Raw genomic sequence first — 17,740 nt, forward strand, 5'->3', positions numbered from 1 at the left:
TCACTTAGCCTCTTTGCTTCTCTCTCTGAAATGAAAAATACCTCGAGGAAAGAGCAGCCCAAACACCAGGCTCATCTCCGAGCCCTTGTCTACTCCTGGGTCCTGGCCCTTAATTTCTGTGTCTCGTTAACTCCCTGGTACCTTCAAAGAGTAGTTTACAAATATTTTGGCCTGCTTTTTAGTTATCTTCAGGGAGGTTGGTCAGAACCATCATGGATTTAGAAGTGCTCTCCCTTTTCTAACATAAATCATTCTCCAAGAAAATATCCTTTAGCTCCCCAACCATATCTTCCTTCCTTGACCTCCCATAGTATGCATCCTAAGATGCAAATGAAGCTCTATGCACCAAGACGTTCACGACGATATTTATAATGATGAAAAACAATACAAAATGCCTAATAACAAGAGAATGGTTAAGCCTCCTATGGAATATCTTGATGATGCAGCCACTGAAACTCTTCTTAGGAGGGGCTTTTAGCATATGGAAATATCTTAAGCTATAATGTTAAGTGCAGGCTTATATGCAGGCTTAAAATGTGGGCTACGTGTTGTAGTTGGCCCTCTTCTCTATATACAGCCCTGCATTAGACAATCTCATTTAACTCCATTGCTTCAAATTATCATCTACTGAGCTCCAAACATGTATTTCCAGCACTGACTGGTCTTCTGAGCTCCAGTCTCGCATACGTAATTGCTTTTCAAAGTCATCTCCATTGGGAGGTCTCAAAAGCATCTCAAACTCTAATTTGCCCCAAAGAGAATCTCGATTCTCTCTGCCCCTTCGCATCAAACTTTTCCACTTTGGGGAGCATATAATCATCTACCCAGTTGCTCAACAAAATTTTAGGAGTTATTCTTGTTTACTTCATCTAGCCCATCCTCAACAATCCATCAGCAAGACCTATGAATTCCAACACATAAATCAAATGTAAACCTGTCTCTCCACAGCCACTGACTCACACGTGTCTAAATCACCATCTTCAGTAGCTCCATAAATTATGTCTCTGCTTCTGTTCTTTTTCCGCTGCAATTCATTTTCTACACAGCAGCAAGAGTGGTCACTGAAAAACGTGAAGTGGATCTTCTCATTCCTATGCTGGATGCCACTTAGTACCTTCCCAACACATTTCAAGTAAGACTCAAGTTCCCTTGGCCTCGAGGACCTTGCATGATTGGACTCCTGTTTACCCCTCTGACCAAGTCTCCCTCATGCCACCTCTACCCGGTCACCAGGCATTGGCCTCACTGGCCTGGCCACCATGTGAAGCTTGCCATCCTGGGGCTTTTGTGCTTGGTGCTGTCTCACGGTGAGTGCTCCGCCCCAGCTCTCCGCACAGGTCAGATGCGATCATCTCAGAAAGGGCACCCAGCTTACCATCTGTATCATCACCTTTTCTTCACGGCATTCACTGCAGTATGTGATGCCCTTGTTCTGATCTGTTTACTTGTTAATTTTCTGTCATTCTCATCAGAACTGAAGCTTCACAAGAGCACAGACCGTGTCTGCCTTCTTTACTGCTGGACCCCCAGTGCTGGCCTGGTACACTGCTTGAGGAGATGTAGGCCCTGAGCAGTTAAGCAATTTATGTGGAGTTGAGATTTAAACTCGGGTTTTTCTAACTGCAAAGCTCACGTTCTTCCCATGGAGCTCCCCTTGCTCTACATCCTGAGCCACAGTCCAGGCATTTCTGCTAGATTTACTTTCCATGCTTCTGGGAAAGAAGCCATATTTTCCTCCTCACTCATTCCCTTCTAATTAACTACAGCAATTAATCATTACGCATTACCTGCTGTGTGGCCCTGGGCAGTAACCCCTGCAACTCAACTTCATCCACAAAATGGGATTAACCCTAGAACACACCGTATCATTGCTCTGAAGATTAAATGATGGATATTCTCGAAGTGCTGAGAACACTGGCACACAGAAGGCATCCCACAAGGATCTGCCGACCACATACACTACATCTGGTGAGCACCTCCTGCGTGTCCAACACTGTGGAGACGGGGGCAGCAGGAGGCAAGGTGCAGTTTCCATGTGTTTCTATCAGAAATACTCACGGTGAAGGTGCAAAGGGCCCGAAGATGCACGTCAAGCAAGAAGAGTGCTGGGAGGATTGAATGCTCACCACGTAAAAGATACTGTCAGCGTGTTCGTTAATTTTTACCCTCAGACACTCCTGTGGGTCGGTGGTACCATGAGTGCCATTTTACTGGTTGAGCAAATGGAGACGCAGAGCTTACGGAGTCTGCCCAGTTACACGGGCAAGAGACAGGGACCCATAACCCACACGCACTCACTTGTTTGTGCCTTTTGAGCACCGTGCTTTACACGGCGGCAGCAAAAATTACACCCGTGCAAAAAATACCACGGAAGTTCTCACTGAACTCATGCAAAACGAGCAGGACACACTGTGCATAAATGAACGTATTTGATGTTGTTTAAACAAGAAGAAACATTTAATGTGCTGTTTCTAATTTAAGGTTTTAATTGGAGCAACAATAAACAATGATCAAAACCTTCAAAAAGTCATTTCCACTGACATAACTGGCTGTGATGAGGAAAGTCTGATGAATGAGTTAATACTAACACCACTACATTTACAGAAAAAAACTTACCTTTAAAATTCATGTAGGTTATAAATGGTAAATTAAATTCATATTGTAAAATATCATCTAAACATGATTTGATGTAAAAAAGAAACCAAATAAGTATATAAAAATTTGTATGGAAAAGAAAAATAGATATTATATCATACAAACGCAAGGGGAAAAATGTGAATTTTGAAAACAAGGTTTTTAATTGATTTTCATATACAGGCCACTGGGCCTAGAATTATCAGGACCGTGGACAGCGCCCAAAGTGCCCTTTCTCCCCGCCACCACCTTCCAAAGGACTGGGTTTGTTTCAGACTTTGAGTGGTAGGGTTCTTCCTCAACTTCTCTGCATTTTACAATTCTGTCTCAATTTTATTGACTCTCATGTAAAAACTGGTTCCTATGTGCAGAACTTACTGATGATGGAACATGTACTTTAAAGTCTTCCTCCTGCAGAGACTGGCATTTCTATTACAATGTCTTTGTTTATTCATTCAAGGATGGAAATGAAGGGATAGTGATGACATTTAAATAACATTTCAATTCCAGGTGTTGGTAAAAGAACAGGATATTGATGCCTTCAGTAGGTAATGGGCATGAGATATATTAATGGGCACAAGATATATATATATATCTTGTGCCCATTTGACTTAAAATGTACTAATTGTAGCCCAAATGACCACAATCACTTCTCTGTATTTCATTTTGCAAAATGGGCATTTTTAGTAGTTTCCAAGCTCTGTGGCTAGATTCAGAAGTTACTGAACAAAAACGTATCTTAATATTAGCTTCTAAAAAAACCTCACAAACAACCCTACGAGGTGCATTCATGTGGACATATACATATATAAAAAATACGGACAAATTATAATAGCATATTACTAAAATCGTGCAAGTAGTTTTGAAACATTAACATGCATTGTTAACGCATTAAACAAAATCACTCTGCAAACACTTGGACTCAGTATCAAGCAGAAAAGCCTTCCCCCACTTTCTTTGATAACGGAACAGGCTAAAAAATCGAACAGCTTTGTTAGTTTGCTCTTGGAAGATAATATGGTCACAAAACTTGCTGCGACCATTCTGTCCCTTTACAAATGCTGTAAGGCTAGCCTGCCTGCCTTTCTTCTTCTTCTAAATGCCTGATTGAGATGGTGATTTAATCCTCTGCAGCAAGCATGTAGAACGAGGCTCTCAGAATGGCCAAGTGGTGGAGGGAGGACAGGGAAGCTGTTGGTTGTGCTGGAGGATTAGCCATCCAGGGCGTCCAAGCAGCCACAATGCAGCTGTCAGCCTGTTTTCACTATGCAAGCCCCACATTTCCTAGTTAGAAAACACACAGCCATTACCCCGTTCTGTGTTCCCACACAAGGCTCCCTTTTGTTTATTTGTGTTTGTTATTATATGGCTTATACCGACATGTTTGTTTGATTCCACTGGTGTGCATACATCCATTGAGAGAAGAAGAAAAAGAAGTGTCTATTGCAAACTTGTTAAAAGGAAAAAGGGACTCCCACTGTTTTTTTTTCCTTTGGCGGGCCCTCTATTTAGAGGACAGGATGTTAACTCCTTGTGTCCCAGGAAAGAACGACTTCTTTGTGCATTTTAAATTTTGCAAAGGCTTCTTTACTGATGGAATGTCATAAATGAGAGAGAAAAAAAATGTTATTCACAGATTACCACAATTCTAGAAGCTGAGTTTCTTCGGAGATACAGAGTACATTAGCAAGGGGGACAACTTTCATTTCATTCTGAATATGCTTAAGCTGTTTTTACAAAAGCAATTTAAGTATGGCTACCAAAAAAACTTAAAAGCACTTTACTCTGGAACAATCAGTATTTCTGTAACACTTCTGGCTGAATCTTTGTTGTTTTTATTTTGGAAGATGCAACAAGAACTGTGCAAAATCTCTAGATAGCTTTTAATAACTGGCTGTTCAGGAATGTTCATACATGACCTCCCTTCTAGAGCTTTTTTGGTTACATCAATGATCTGAAATTTCAGTGCTCGTTTTAATGCTCCAGCTCTAATATATGTATATATATATAGGGAGAGAGAGAGAGAGAGAGAGAGAGAGAGAGAGAGAGAAAGATGGAAATAGAAAGATACAGGTCAAATTTGCTCTCGCTCCCCAAAGCTACTTTTGCAATTCCAGAAAGTGGAGCCGTGGCCAGAACTGGGGTGGCGTGCTTTGGGAGACCGTGCCTTTGAAAGTGAACAAGACACGGACGCTCTTTAATCCTGTGGTCCTGTGCACAGAGCCCCCTTCACAGAGGTACGAAAAGTGGGTCAGAGGCAGGCATCCCCCTGGGAGCACAATGGTCCGGGAGGTCTCTTCCCGGGTGATTTGGAAAGAGAAGAGTTAATGGCCTGCAAGCTCTCCCCGCTCCGCTCACTCCCTGCGACGTTCCAAAGGGCGGGCTCAGTGACAGCACAGCCCAGTCCCTAAAATGAAGATGGAGCTTCTCTATTCTTCAGCATCTCTCGAATTAATTAGCTGGAAATGAGTCTTGTCAATGTTTTGGAAAGGCAGAAAGGGTGAAAAGAGATTGCTAGAATTAATCACAGTGAGAAACTACTTCAACTGCCTGGCAGAGTGCAGAAAACCCAACAAGCAGAGAAGAAAAGGAATCAGGCTGATTTGCCATCTGAAGGAACAAATGGAATCCAATCAAATGCTCCAGTCTTTGCCAAATAAGGGATGCACCCTCGAGGAGAAGAATTTATTATCTGTTGCCACAGTAAGTACAATATATTACTTAAATGCACACTGTATCCATGGGGACAAAGGCAAACCAGACAGTTTCTAAAGCAAAGAAACAACAGAATACTCATGTACTTTCACTTTTGAGCTTATCCACATTAAACTCTATTATCTAAAGGATTCATGTGTTCCTGAATTTGCACTTAATAAATCTTCAAACACTTGCAATTTCACATACTGCAGAAGACGAAAATCCAGGAAACAGATTCCAAAAATTCAGATATTTCGATGGAGAGTTCATTCACTAAGGAAAAAGAAACAAAATGGCAGATGTAACAGATCTATTTATAAGAGTCATCCAAGGGGGGGAAAAACACAAGAGAATTTTGGTCAAGAGCTGAGAGAGAAACCTGAAACACTCACTATTATTATATAGGGAGCTTCCTGCTCTTTTCATAGTAGCCAACATTAGCCATCTCTCCACTAGAAAATCTAGAAACTTCAGACCATGTAAAAATTCTGATACGACTTTTATATTTCTCCCCTAAAATGAGTTTGAACTTTTAAGACAATGGCAGCATAAAGCCTGAACAAAAAACCCAAAATTATTGGCAATTAAATTTCGGGCTTTCTTGGCCATTTTAGAAGGCAAAGTGCGCCCAGCCATGTTCTCAGGAAGGAACCCTGTCACAGGCCGAGGGAACGGGGAGGCTGGACCCAGAGGGGCTTGCTCTGGCACACTCACCAGCGGAGGTGGGTCACTAGTAGGTTTCAGAATCAGCTTGTCACCCCTCTTCTCAACTTCAAAGCCCATCTTTTTAAGTAGGGATGCGTCCGCCAGTCCCTGTTCCTCCATCTTCGCAATCAGATCTTGGTTCTGACTATTGTCTTCGGTAAGGTTGCGGATGGCGTACACCACCCACTGGGTCAGAACTGGAGGCCGAGTGAAGGAATCTGCCAACGTACTTCCCCGTTTCGGGAGTTCACATGAGCGTTATTGGAAAGGGAGGGCAGGAACACAGCATCAGCGAACAAGTTCTCACAGAGCATGTTCTATATGAATATGCATCCAAAGAGGGAAGTAACGAGAAAGCTGCAGCACATGCATTGTACATGTATGTCCCACATGTGTGTACGTGTGTGATGTCCAGCACATGGAGGTACTTAATCAAGATTTGATGAACGAATGAGCAGGGAAACATCTGAACTCTATGATCGCACGCACACGCGCGTGCACACACACACACACACACTTAGATAACCATGTTATTGAGCCACCAGAGAAAGAATAAGAGCACAACAGCGTTAGTCACAAAGATGCCCAAGTTAGAAGCAGACAAGAGACTCATCTTGTTTAAAGCCAGCTCAGTTATAAATAAGAACTGTCTCCTAGGAGTCATCATGGAATTTCCCTCATTCGGCCGCATTTTAAAGATGGAGCTAGAAAGCCTTTGAAGGATTTGCTGTCCTTAGTTTGCATACTTGTGCTCTCAAGAAAGCATCTCGTCCTCTGGCCTTGCTGTGCCCCCACCCCCATTCTGCATGTTCAGCATAGCATCCTTCACAGCAGACAGAAGACAGAATCGCTGTATTATTTACTGAGGTCTTTTATTCAGTGACCAAGAACTGTGTAAATCTCAGGAAAGCATTAAACTGCTGCTCTATGTTGTTCTAGAAAAGACCGTAGAGAAACTGCCAGGGGTACCAACCCATGGATCCAGGGACGTATAGGCAATGCCCAGAACAGTGGGCCCGGCACCTTCTGTTAGTCCGGAGGGAATAACGAAACACCTAGGGGGGAGTAAATGCTTTCTCCAATAAAGCAAGGCCTCCCTGCCCACAATCGGATGGAATTTGGCAAGAAAAACAAGCTCTTTCCCCCCAACTGCAGGGTGTTTCTGGTGCAGGCATTTCTGATGTCAGAATGGGGGCATCTGTGTCCCCAGAACGTAACAGCCTCTTCAGCCTGAAGGGTCAACGCTTCTGACCCTGTCCTAGCTCCCAGCACAGCGGGGAGGCCAGCGCTGAGACCTTTCTAGCTCCCTCAGCTGGACGCAGGAGGCCACAGAGAAAGGCTGCAATATGCATAAAGCCTGTGGCTCTTTCTTGTAGAGTCTGAGAAAGAATGTGAATCACACTGCTTCCCTAGTTCAGTAACCTCAGAGCAAGGTAGTAAAAAATGAGCCTGTCCACTGAAGTCAGCCAAGTGAGATGCAGTAAACATGGCCGTTTTACGTTCAGGACAGATCTTCTGGGGTTTTAAAAGGTTACTCCATCCCAGTCCCTCCGACACACCCACGCTGGTTCACAATCCTGACAAGGCCTTCGAGCTCCTCATGGCCCCTGATCACAGACGGTCCACGCTGGCCCTGCCTTTCCCGGCCTCTCCCGGCCCCTGCCGGCTGGGGCCATGGGCCCCAAGAAGAGGATGAGCAGATGTTTGCTGAGTGAATGACCCACTGGTCTCTGGAGGTTTACCATCAAAACCACTTGTGAGTATAAATGACCAACCTGTTCCAGATGGCACAGAATAGGAACGGTTGATGCCCAGCTGATGCTGATTCTATAATTTGGTGGGAGAATGTCCTTCTGCCATTTACCCGTCATCCTTCGATGATAAAGCCCAGTACCTTTATAAGGGCTGTATTTTCTTTCTGGAGATAGAATCCCTACAAATGCTCAAATGCACAAAGCCTAATTGTGACTTTCTCCCCCTTTTCCACAATCACCGAAGCCCCACTCTACGCCAGTATAGAGAATAAAAGTGAGGATCCTAGATGACAAACACTTCTAACGTGTTAGTGAATTTCTGAACCGTGAATCGTATGCTGCAAGTGATTTCTCATCCAGAATGACATCACTCTACAAATGCATTTCCTCGCTCTGTACGAAAAGGGGGAGGCGGTGTCTGGACATCTGACTGAAGGAGCAAACAACTGAAGGGTAAATGTAGGCAAGAAAAGACAGAAGACTGAAGAATTTTAGCTCACGTGTAGAATTCCTGAATGCTAACGACAGGAGCAAAGCACTTCTTTCCAAAGCTTCCTGGTAATTCACTGAAATGTGACTGAAAGCAGGAAACCCGAAACTCCCCTCTATGGCCCATGAGAGCTCCTGGAAACGGGAGGGGGGGTGGGGGGGGCCCAGTAATGGAGGAATCCGGCGTCAGCTTGGTGCTGCCAGACGAAAGGCAGGGTGTCTCTGGAGAGTGAGCCACCTTCCAGAGCTGCACTGATCAAACTGTTACAGGGCAAACAAGACCCCTGCCAAGGGCCGCTGCGTACCTCTCCTGCCAGGCGCCCTTCGCATCTGGGCTCCAGCCACGTCGCCACGCCGGGCCCTGCCTCCGGACGGTGTGGGTCAGGTGCGCCCAGCGCGGGTCTGCCGCGTGCTCTCTAGCAGCCCTCGGCCCAGCCTGCTGCGCCGTACTCACCTGTCTGTGAGCCTCGTGAGGGCGGGAGCCGCCCCGAGTCCATCTGTGCACCCCCAGCAGCCAGTCTGGCCCCTGACACCAAGCGGGCTGTGGACGCTACAGGAGCGCTGACTGTGTCTGTGTGTCCGCCCGAACACCCCGCGAACGGCGCCGGGCGAGGTCCGCTGGACGTCTCACCCTGGCAGCGCTATGTCCCACTCAGCCCGTGGGTGGGGCCGTGGTGACACCGCAGTGAGCCGCACGAGCTCTGCTTTTCCTGCTTGTTCTCGGGGTGGTTTCCTGACTCAGGGCTTGGCAGGGTGGAGGGATGAGATGAAAGGAAACCCGTATAAATGCAAGCCAGGCAAGAAAGCTGCGTGCACCGTGTCCACAAAGGGCCCATGTCAACAGACCCCAGGAGAATTCCCACCGTGTGGGCAGATGAGAGGGCAGACCTCAATCACGCTCATCGTGCCGAGGCAATGGGCGCATTTTGTGAAAATCCTGCCACGGGAGCTCTGCGGCACTTCACCCTCAACGCACTTGGAAACTAAACCCCGACACGCCGCCCAGTTTACATCCAGGGAGAGAGGAGCACAGGGGAGAACGGGAGCGGTGAAGGTTCCCGACAGGTGGCCAGCACCACGCCAGGAACAAAACGCAACAGCTGTGGACTTCTCGAGGGACGGATGCCCGGCACAGCCACCAAATGGACAACCTAACAGAAGACGCAGTAAAGCCCAAAGCAGAAAAGGCATTTTTGTCTTTTTCCAAAACTGGCGTTCACAGGGCCGGAGGGAGTGTGCGGAGGGAGTGGAGGGGTTGGGAGAAGCACGGCCACACACTGGAGCCAGCCCTGTGCACACCCTGAAGATGAGAAATAACTGGACGGCAAGCCCCCCACCCTCTTCCCTTAAATGCATGTTTCACATTCTTATATAAGGGAAATGGTAGTACTTCCTCTTTAAAAGAGGAGGATTTCGTGGAGTCGGAACACGGCGTTCCGCCACACACTTTTTCTGGGCAAATACAAAAGGCGTGCTCTGCGTCTCCACCTCCAGTGAGCTCCCACACTCAGGGCTGTGTTGTCTGGCTATAAATTAAGTGCCACACAGACAAGCTCGACTTTGTCCCCATTTCCAGTGAGAACATTTTTGCATTACCGACTAGGGTCTCTGGCTTAATAATAATTAAAAAACCAAATTCAGTGGTGTTTCTTTCATAAAACTTGGTTTGAAAAGAGAAACACTGAAACACAGCCCTTACAAACGGGGTCTCACGCACGAGCCTGGCTCATGAATATGCATGGCTGTCCTTGTTAGCGGCTGTGAAAGCCCAGAGCCCCGGGCAGCCCCGCGCCAGCCCCGAGTGTCACTAGGGAGATTAAAGCGAGTCCCAGTTAATATTCACATTGCCCTCTTGTTCCCTCTCTAAAGAGACAGACGGAAAGAAAGAGTGGGGGAGAACATTAAACATCTTCTAAAGTCTAATCCTACCAACACGTGAAGTGCTTTATTGTGTGCTTAGCTTTGGAGAGACGGCTTCTGAAGTTTCCATAGCTACCATACACACAAGGCGTGAGCCTGTGGGCTACAAACTACCTTGAAAGAGCCCTGTCATCAGCACTCTGGAGCGGGGACGCCACAGGGCCGGCCGGCTCCTCGGCAGAGCACGCTGGTGTCTGGAAACAGGCAAAGAGGACAGTGGAGACGAACAGCTCAGTACTGCTGTGCCTGGGAAGGTGAAGGCCGCTCCAGGGCCCGCAGCCTCGGCCCTCGCTTCAGAACGACGCAGGCCCAGCACCGAACCCGGTGGCCTGGCACAAGTGAGACGAGGCGGCGTTCGCGGGGCACAAAAACGGGGGCCGGCAGACGACACGATCTAGAAAAAATACCTCACAGCGAGGATGTTACTCGTTAGCACATTTATGTGTCAAATTCACTTTATAGATCATTTGAGAGAGAGAGCGAGAGAGAGCACAAGCCGGGGAGGGGGGAGGGGCAGAGGGAGAGGGAGAAGCAGGCTCCCCACTGAGCAGGGAGCCCAACGTGGGGCTCGATCCCAGGACCCCAAGATCATGACCTTAGCCGAAGGCAGTTAACCGACTGAGCCACCCAGGCTTCCCCCCAAATTCACTTTCAGGTCAGGTGAGTGCAAACACTAAAGCTGGAACTGTCCGATGAGGAAGACTCCTCTAAGAAAGGCAACACCTGTCGGCTACCGGACCCGTGGCACTTACAAAGTCCTGCGCTGTACGGGAACACAGGGCCCGGTGGGGACAGGGACTCTGTTCGGGTCACCGCTGTAGCTCTCTAGCTGGAAGACTGCTGAGAACGGGGGTCGGCAAATCAGGGCCTGTGTTTTTTGTGGACACAAGTTTAGTTTTTGTATCTTTAAATGCTTGGGGAAAAAAAAAAATCAAAAGACTACTACTACCGTGTGACACGTGAAAATTATTTGAAACTCAAACTTCAGTACCCATAATACATGAAGTTTTGCTGGCACGCGGCCATGCCCGTTCATTTATGTACCAACTACAGCTGCTTTCTTGCTCTGACAGCTGAGCTGGGGGCAGAGACAGTATGGCTGGCAAAGCCAAAAACACAAAATTTAAGCCTTTACAGAAAAGGCTGGTCAACCTCCGGCCTAGAACATGGAAAGCATTAGTCAGTATTTGTTGAATTTTATAAACGAGCTTTTAAAAGTCCTGGCATTGAAAAACTTGTATTATTTAAAACAATTTACATATATTAAAAGGTTTCGCTGGTATGTGTGTATACATACTACGTTTGCCATATGTATGCATAATGCTTTAAGTCTACACATGTACGATGTATACATGTGTATCTAATATAATCTATACTCTGGATATAACCAGTAGACGTACTATATTTCAGTATCTACATTTAATTTTTGCTTCCAGGATATATTCTTTAAAATTATTTGTAGGCAACAAATCCATTTACGGCAAGGGATTTACGTACTTCCTAACAAAGTAGACTATTAAACAGGGCAGAGAGTATGAAGAAACCTTTTACGAGGCTGGTCTGAGAAGAGGATGCTCAGCGAGGCCAGCCTACTTTAGCAGGCCTTTACAAAAACCAGTGATAATCTTTGCTAAAGATGAGGATGGTTTTAAATAACTTCCATATCTAAACTAGTATCTTCACAGAATTGGTACAACTGCAGAGTTTTTCAGAGTGCAAGAAAGGAGTTTAGTTTAAAATGGTTCGGGAAATGCTTCACATTGCTAAAAACCAAAATACTTCTACATGTGCCAAGTCTGTCAGCCAAAGAACAAGCATGGGACGCGGCACCGAACGGGTGACTTCTCCTCCTGCTGCAATGACCTACTTCTGCCTTCGTCCCAGCCACTCAAGTCCGAGAAACTGCCCCCGTGGCAGGGGTGGCGTGTTCGGGGTGGGGGCGGCATTCCTGGAGTCCTGACTGACCTCAGCCCTGCCCTCCAAGTATGTGCTTTCTGAGGGAAACCATGGCACTTCCCAAACTGCTGCCCAGGGACCCCCGGGCTCCCCTGAGCCTTGTGCTGGAGGAGGAGGAGTTGTGCAAACCCGGGAGGACTTCCAAGTGGAGGTGGTAAAAGAGAAAGAGCTCAGACAGCCCAGGGGCGTTGGGAGAGTAGGAAGGTGCTGAGCTACGGACGCAGGAGGGATGGCAGCTTAGCTGCAACACTGGGCAGAGGAGGCGGTTGGGCAGGAGAGGTCCTTGTGGAGGGACAGACCTGGAAAACACCACCGCCATTCTTCCCCAAAGCAGCCCTCGCTTCTTCTGCACGGGCTGCCTCCACCTCCAAATGCCGACATACTTCACCTCACTTCCACCTTCGTCTACCATAATTACCTTCCGCTCTTCACTCTCATTATGTCATTCAGCTAACTACATACTCTTCTCTGTTGGAAAATTAAAGCAGGAGTCTTTCTTGTGCGGCTTCTATCTGGGGTCTCCCTACTGGAAACCAGAGTGTGCCCAATAATCACCACAAACCACCCATCTGGCTCCCTCTTCCTTCTCCAAATTGTTGGTCTATCTGGTTTCTAATTTCCCCCCACACTTTTGTATTTTAATACGAGGGAACATCTGTGGGTCAAGTGTCTCAGCGTCGTGCCGATACGTGCTGCCCTGGGCTCTGCGGTGTGTCAGGTCTTAACAGCATTTACACATGGATGGATGCGTCCTCTCTTATTTGCCACTTACTGGCTAATTATGAGTCCTGAGAGTGGTAAAAACAACAAGGCTAACAGAAGAGGGTGGGGGAATCTACAAATCGCCAGCTCTGTAGATTACAGGTCCCCAGCTGAAGAACACAACATAGTACTTGGGGTTAGCAGCTCGTCTTCTCAGAGGGAAAAGTCATCCCAGAAACACCGTCTCTGAGAGCAAGAGTGCCTGCTGGCCTCCACATCCCTAGGGAACTGGGACATCAAAGCAAGTGCCACAAGGCCCAGGAGAACGAACTGTGTCCACGCAAGTGTCAACCAAAGACGTTTTCTCTCCCAGCCTCACCCAACTCGGCACTCTCCTAGTGCTTCTGAAACAAAGGGCACATTCTCTGCGCTTGGTACGCACAATTTACTTTCCATAAGTGGAGCTTTTCCGGGGGAGATCCGACGGTGACCCCCTCACAGGCTTCCTCCCAGCCCGGAACGCGTCTCCACCCCACACGGCCCCGCGTCCTCAGCAGTAGCCACACGTGTGTGCTTACTCCGGGCCCCTGACAAATCCCAGATGTCTAAAGCCCAAGCACCCAAGATGAGCCAAGTAGATGTCGCTGTCACCGTGACCAGCCAGCCTGTCCGTCTGGCGGGGGAGTGACGGGAAGATGATACCCTGCCCTCCGTCACCACACGCACTCCCCACTCCAAAAGCTTCTGTGGCCGAGCGAGGGCCGCGCGGCAGGTATCTCACATCCACGGGGTTTTGGTGGTCGAGGATCCTCCGGCCCTGAAACTAATTTCGTACATTACGTATTTTGAACTCGTCTCCCTAGCCACTTGAAAGCATAGTGTGGTATGAAGAGTCAGAGTCTGGTGTCCATGTCACACACAGGTTTTGGGATCAGAAACAACCAATACCACTTCTAACTTAAACCACACGAGAGGCTTCTGGGGCCATGAAGTGGTTCCATTTGTATTCGGGGCAGCCCTCCAATGTCGCTTCTGAGACGCCAGCGTGCCGTGTGCTCGGCCGGGCCAGAACACGGCTGGCATGTCCCAGACGCTCAACAATTCCTCCAGTGCCCCTCGTGTCCCTCCCCTCCGTGACCCTCCCTCTCGGTGCCCCTTCTCAGGCTGCTGTCACCGGGTAAATCTGAGTCCTTCTACAGAACATGCGCACCTGTGGGCTGGGACTGCTGTCCTCGTCACTGGACCTCCTGGCACACAGAGGAGACACTGTTTAGCTATTTGCTGGACGAAGGCCCCTTGGTGCCTGCCTTCTCTTTACCTGGAAGTTCTTCTGCAGCATCTGGACCGTACGTGAGACGTTACTGAGTAAGTGCATGCAGATGCCCAGCACTATTCACAAAGTCAGCCTTGGGGCTGCAGGGGCGAGCTGGCCCCGGCCGGCGCTGAGCTGGCTGGGCCTCACCGCGGAGACCACGGCAGGAGAGGGCGTGCTGCCCCTGGGGATCGCGGGGCCCTGAGGACCGACATGGTGTGAGCAGAAGCCAGAGGGAGCGCAGCAGAGACAGCCTGGGAGCTCAAGGCCCCGTCTACCAGGCAAGAGGATGGTTGTCAAGCACGCTGGGCTCTCTGGGATAAAGGACTCGTCGGCTCACAAGCTGCCTCAAACGAACTTCTCTTCAGGGACATTATTGTTGCCTTCAATGTACGCAAGGCTTTGCCAGGATCTCATCCCAGAGTCTCTCACAGAAAGAGCGTCAGTTTATCTGCATACAACAGTCTAGAGGTGATAGTAAGAGAGTGGCGGCAGCCTTCCCACGCCCAGAACATGTCAGGGACCATTCCAGGCACTCAGAGAAAGCACTCGATCCTCTACAAACACGCTATGCAATAGGTGCGTACTATCACCCCCATTTTACTGATGAGAACACAAGATACAGGAGGCTCGGGCCTGTCCGCGGTCACACAACCGAAGTGGCCAAGTCAGGGTGGGGTGTGGGCTCCAGCACCCTCCCTCGGAACAACAATGCCACACAGCTCCCAAGCACTCGTCAGTGAGCACACAGGCGAGGAGAGACCTCTGCGGGAGGGGTGGCCGGTTCTGCCTCTGGCTCAGTCTGAATGCAAGCTTCGAAGCTTTGCCTATGCCGCCAGTTAAAGGAATGCTAGGTTTTATGACACTTGAAATAAGGTCCCCGTCTCTTCAAAGAAATCCCAAAGGATAAAATAAGCTTGGAGATACTAGTGAGAATGACCACCTCTGCAAAGTAACTTGGGAAGTAGCTAATGAACAGTTCAAAATGAAATTAATCTTTGGAGTAGAAAAAATAAGTAGTCTCATCTAAATGACCAAGACCAGCGTTGGCCTAGCACTAACGATGTCCTACGTTACTACAGCATATCTGAGGGTCAGAGATACTTCTAAGCCACCACGGCTACATTAAAAACAGTGTGGGGATTCTGGCAGACTTTAGACGAGACAGAGCAGGTACCAAAGAGTCAAGGAGGTTTCTCCTGCTGCGTACGCTAGGCGCCGAGCATCTGTCGTCACTGTCCTTGACCCAGATGTCACCTGGGGATGGTCTGCTCCATGGGTCACCCGTGGCCGTCCTGGCTCGCCTCTCCATCTCTCCCCCTGCTCCTCGCCAAGTCCCAGAAAGTCAGCCATCAAGGGTGGGTGGGCCTGCAGACGCTGGGTCGTCCTGCATCAAAGCAAGCAGGGAAGGGGGTGGCGGTTCCCATTCGTGCTGTCGGCTTCCGTTTCTACCACAGTAACAGGTGAGCTAAGAGCAGAGTGCAGACCTGAACGCTCGATGATCTTGTTACAGGAGGAACTCTGCGTACAACCTCCAGGAGACATTTATAATGTGCAAATATATTCCACAGTGACTGGAAATAACTATCCCTCCAGATGACTTAAAGGCCACAGCTGGTTGTGGTGGGGACACTAAGTTCTAAAGCTCCTCCCGGACACTTGTCTTAAAGCTTCCAGAGTACCAGCTTCCTCACTCTGGGGGGAAAATCTCATCTCATTATAGACACCTCTGATATTCCAACACGTTCTTCCTCCTCTCTATGCTTCTTGAACATGACCCTGGTACAAGAACAGAGTGTAGACACCAATCAAGACTTAAGCTGCTGGTCACACACCCGACTGTCCCAAGAACTGAACCACAATCTAGTCACTCACACAGCTAAAGTGAAGACACTGCGCTCGGTGCTGGGGACATCACAGCTCCCAGGACGGTTGCGTCCCTGCCCTTGCGGCACCTATGTTCCAGAGACCGACTCACCAGACAAGGGTGGTGGGAGGACGCCTCTCTGAGGAGGCACCCCCAAGCTGAGACCCACAGGATGAAAAGAAACCGGTCACCTAGTCACCTAGTGAGCCGGGGCAGACAGCTGTGGGCTGCGTATAAGCCACGGAAGCACCAAGAAACGTCGAGGGGGCACCTCTGTGGCTGGAGCAGGATGTGGGGAGAGTGGAATGAAATGAGGCAGAGGTAGGCAGAATTCTCCTGAATTCTGAGGATTCAGGAGATGGTAAGGACTGTATTTTATTCCAGTAAAATTAGAAGCCATAGCAGGAGTGAAGTAGAAAAATCAAGACACTCTCTTGGGGCAGCTGCATGGACAGCGGTTTGGAGTGAGGCAAGCGTGGGAAGGGGGGGGTCCATGAGGAGCCCACAGTGGCCAGAGGAAGGTCATGGAACAAGACAGACCTGAGTTCAAATTCCAACACTGCCATTTCATAAGATGTGTGATTTGGGGCAGTTTATATAAGCACGCCAGGGTAAAGCTGGTCAGGTCACTGAGGGGACAGCAGGAGGGGACGTCTGCGGTGTGTCTCGCCCCGCACCTGGCACCCACCACCCCTGAGAGACAGCAGGAGCCCCAGGTGGGCTGTGGAAGCCCTGGCTCCTGTCTGGCCTGGGGCTTCATTACCCTCTGCCTCAGCTTCTTCACCCATTCTGTGAGGGGGACAAAGCCATTGCCCCGCATGCCGGAGGACAGCCCAGGACTGAGACAAAGCTCTTGGGTCCTGGAGTCAGAAAGCACAGGTTCTAAATGCCGAGCCTGCTGAGCACCAGCGCAGAGCCGTGGCCAGTTACAAAACCTTTCTACCTCAACTTTCTCTTCTGTAAAATGGGGATCATAACAGTATCTGTCTCAAAGAGTGGTCATGAGATTTAAATAAAATTCGGATGCCTGGCATGGAAGAGGCTAGTTCTGTTAGACTCACAGGCCGGCCACTACTGTACCCCCAGCGGTCAACAAAGCTGGGCCACAGAAAGGGCTAGAGGGGCGCCTGGGTGGCTCAGTCATTAAGCGTCTGCCTTCGGCTCAGGTCATGATCCTAGGGTGCTGGGATCGAGCCCCATATCGGGCTCTCTGCTCTGTGGGAAGCCTGCTTCTCCCTCTCCCTCTCCCCCTGCTTGTGTTCTCTCGCTCGCTGTCTCTGTCAAATAAATTAAAAAAAAAAAAAAAAAAGCTAGATCTCCTGGGTCAGGAAAAACCTCTTGTCTATTCAACTGTCAGCACCACTTAGTTCTCTGGCCGCTGTCCCACCCGCCCCCCAGCACATGTGACTGTTCAATGCATCCCTGAAACCAGTTTCCCCGCCAGCACCCGATGCCACATGGGGGTCTCATTAAACACAGCACCATTCCTGGGTTTCTCCATTCTCCCTTTGTCAATTTTCAGTGCAGGGACAGAGAGTGAAGGTGATCACCATGGAGGGAGGAGGAGCGGAAACAGTCTGTGCATACTCGTCTGTGTGCTCAGGAAGCATCAAGTAAGGGTCCGTGATGGGGACAGCCTGATGCCGCCGTGGCCATGACCTTCGTGGAACATTCATGAAAAGCAGCACGTAATTCCACATGATT

General features: G+C 48.8%; 1 protein-coding gene and 1 long non-coding RNA gene across 2 annotated transcripts in view; both read right to left on the reverse strand.

Annotated features, from left to right (window-relative positions):
- Positions 1-4,198: 4,198 nt before the first annotated feature.
- The window catches only part of ATXN10 (ataxin 10), a 159,224-nt gene continuing 145,682 nt past the window's right edge, over positions 4,199-17,740 (reverse strand). Inside the window, exons 11-12 of the mRNA XM_034987309.1 lie at positions 6,046-6,233; positions 4,199-5,604 (exon numbers count right to left, since the gene is read on the reverse strand). Of these exons, the coding sequence (XP_034843200.1) occupies positions 5,602-5,604; positions 6,046-6,233 (191 nt within the window). The 3' untranslated portion in view covers positions 4,199-5,601. The remainder of the gene's footprint in view (positions 5,605-6,045; positions 6,234-17,740) is intronic.
- On the reverse strand, positions 8,029-17,197 carry LOC117998570. The gene is made up of 2 exons (XR_004676020.1): positions 10,952-17,197; positions 8,029-10,606 (listed from the first exon to the last, which is right to left on the reverse strand). It is a non-coding gene; the product is annotated as an uncharacterized LOC117998570 (long non-coding RNA).

This window comes from Mirounga leonina, unplaced genomic scaffold (genome assembly GCF_011800145.1).
Source record: "Mirounga leonina isolate KUSES-001 unplaced genomic scaffold, KU_Mleo_1.0 Mir_418, whole genome shotgun sequence".
NCBI lineage: Eukaryota > Metazoa > Chordata > Mammalia > Carnivora > Phocidae > Mirounga > Mirounga leonina.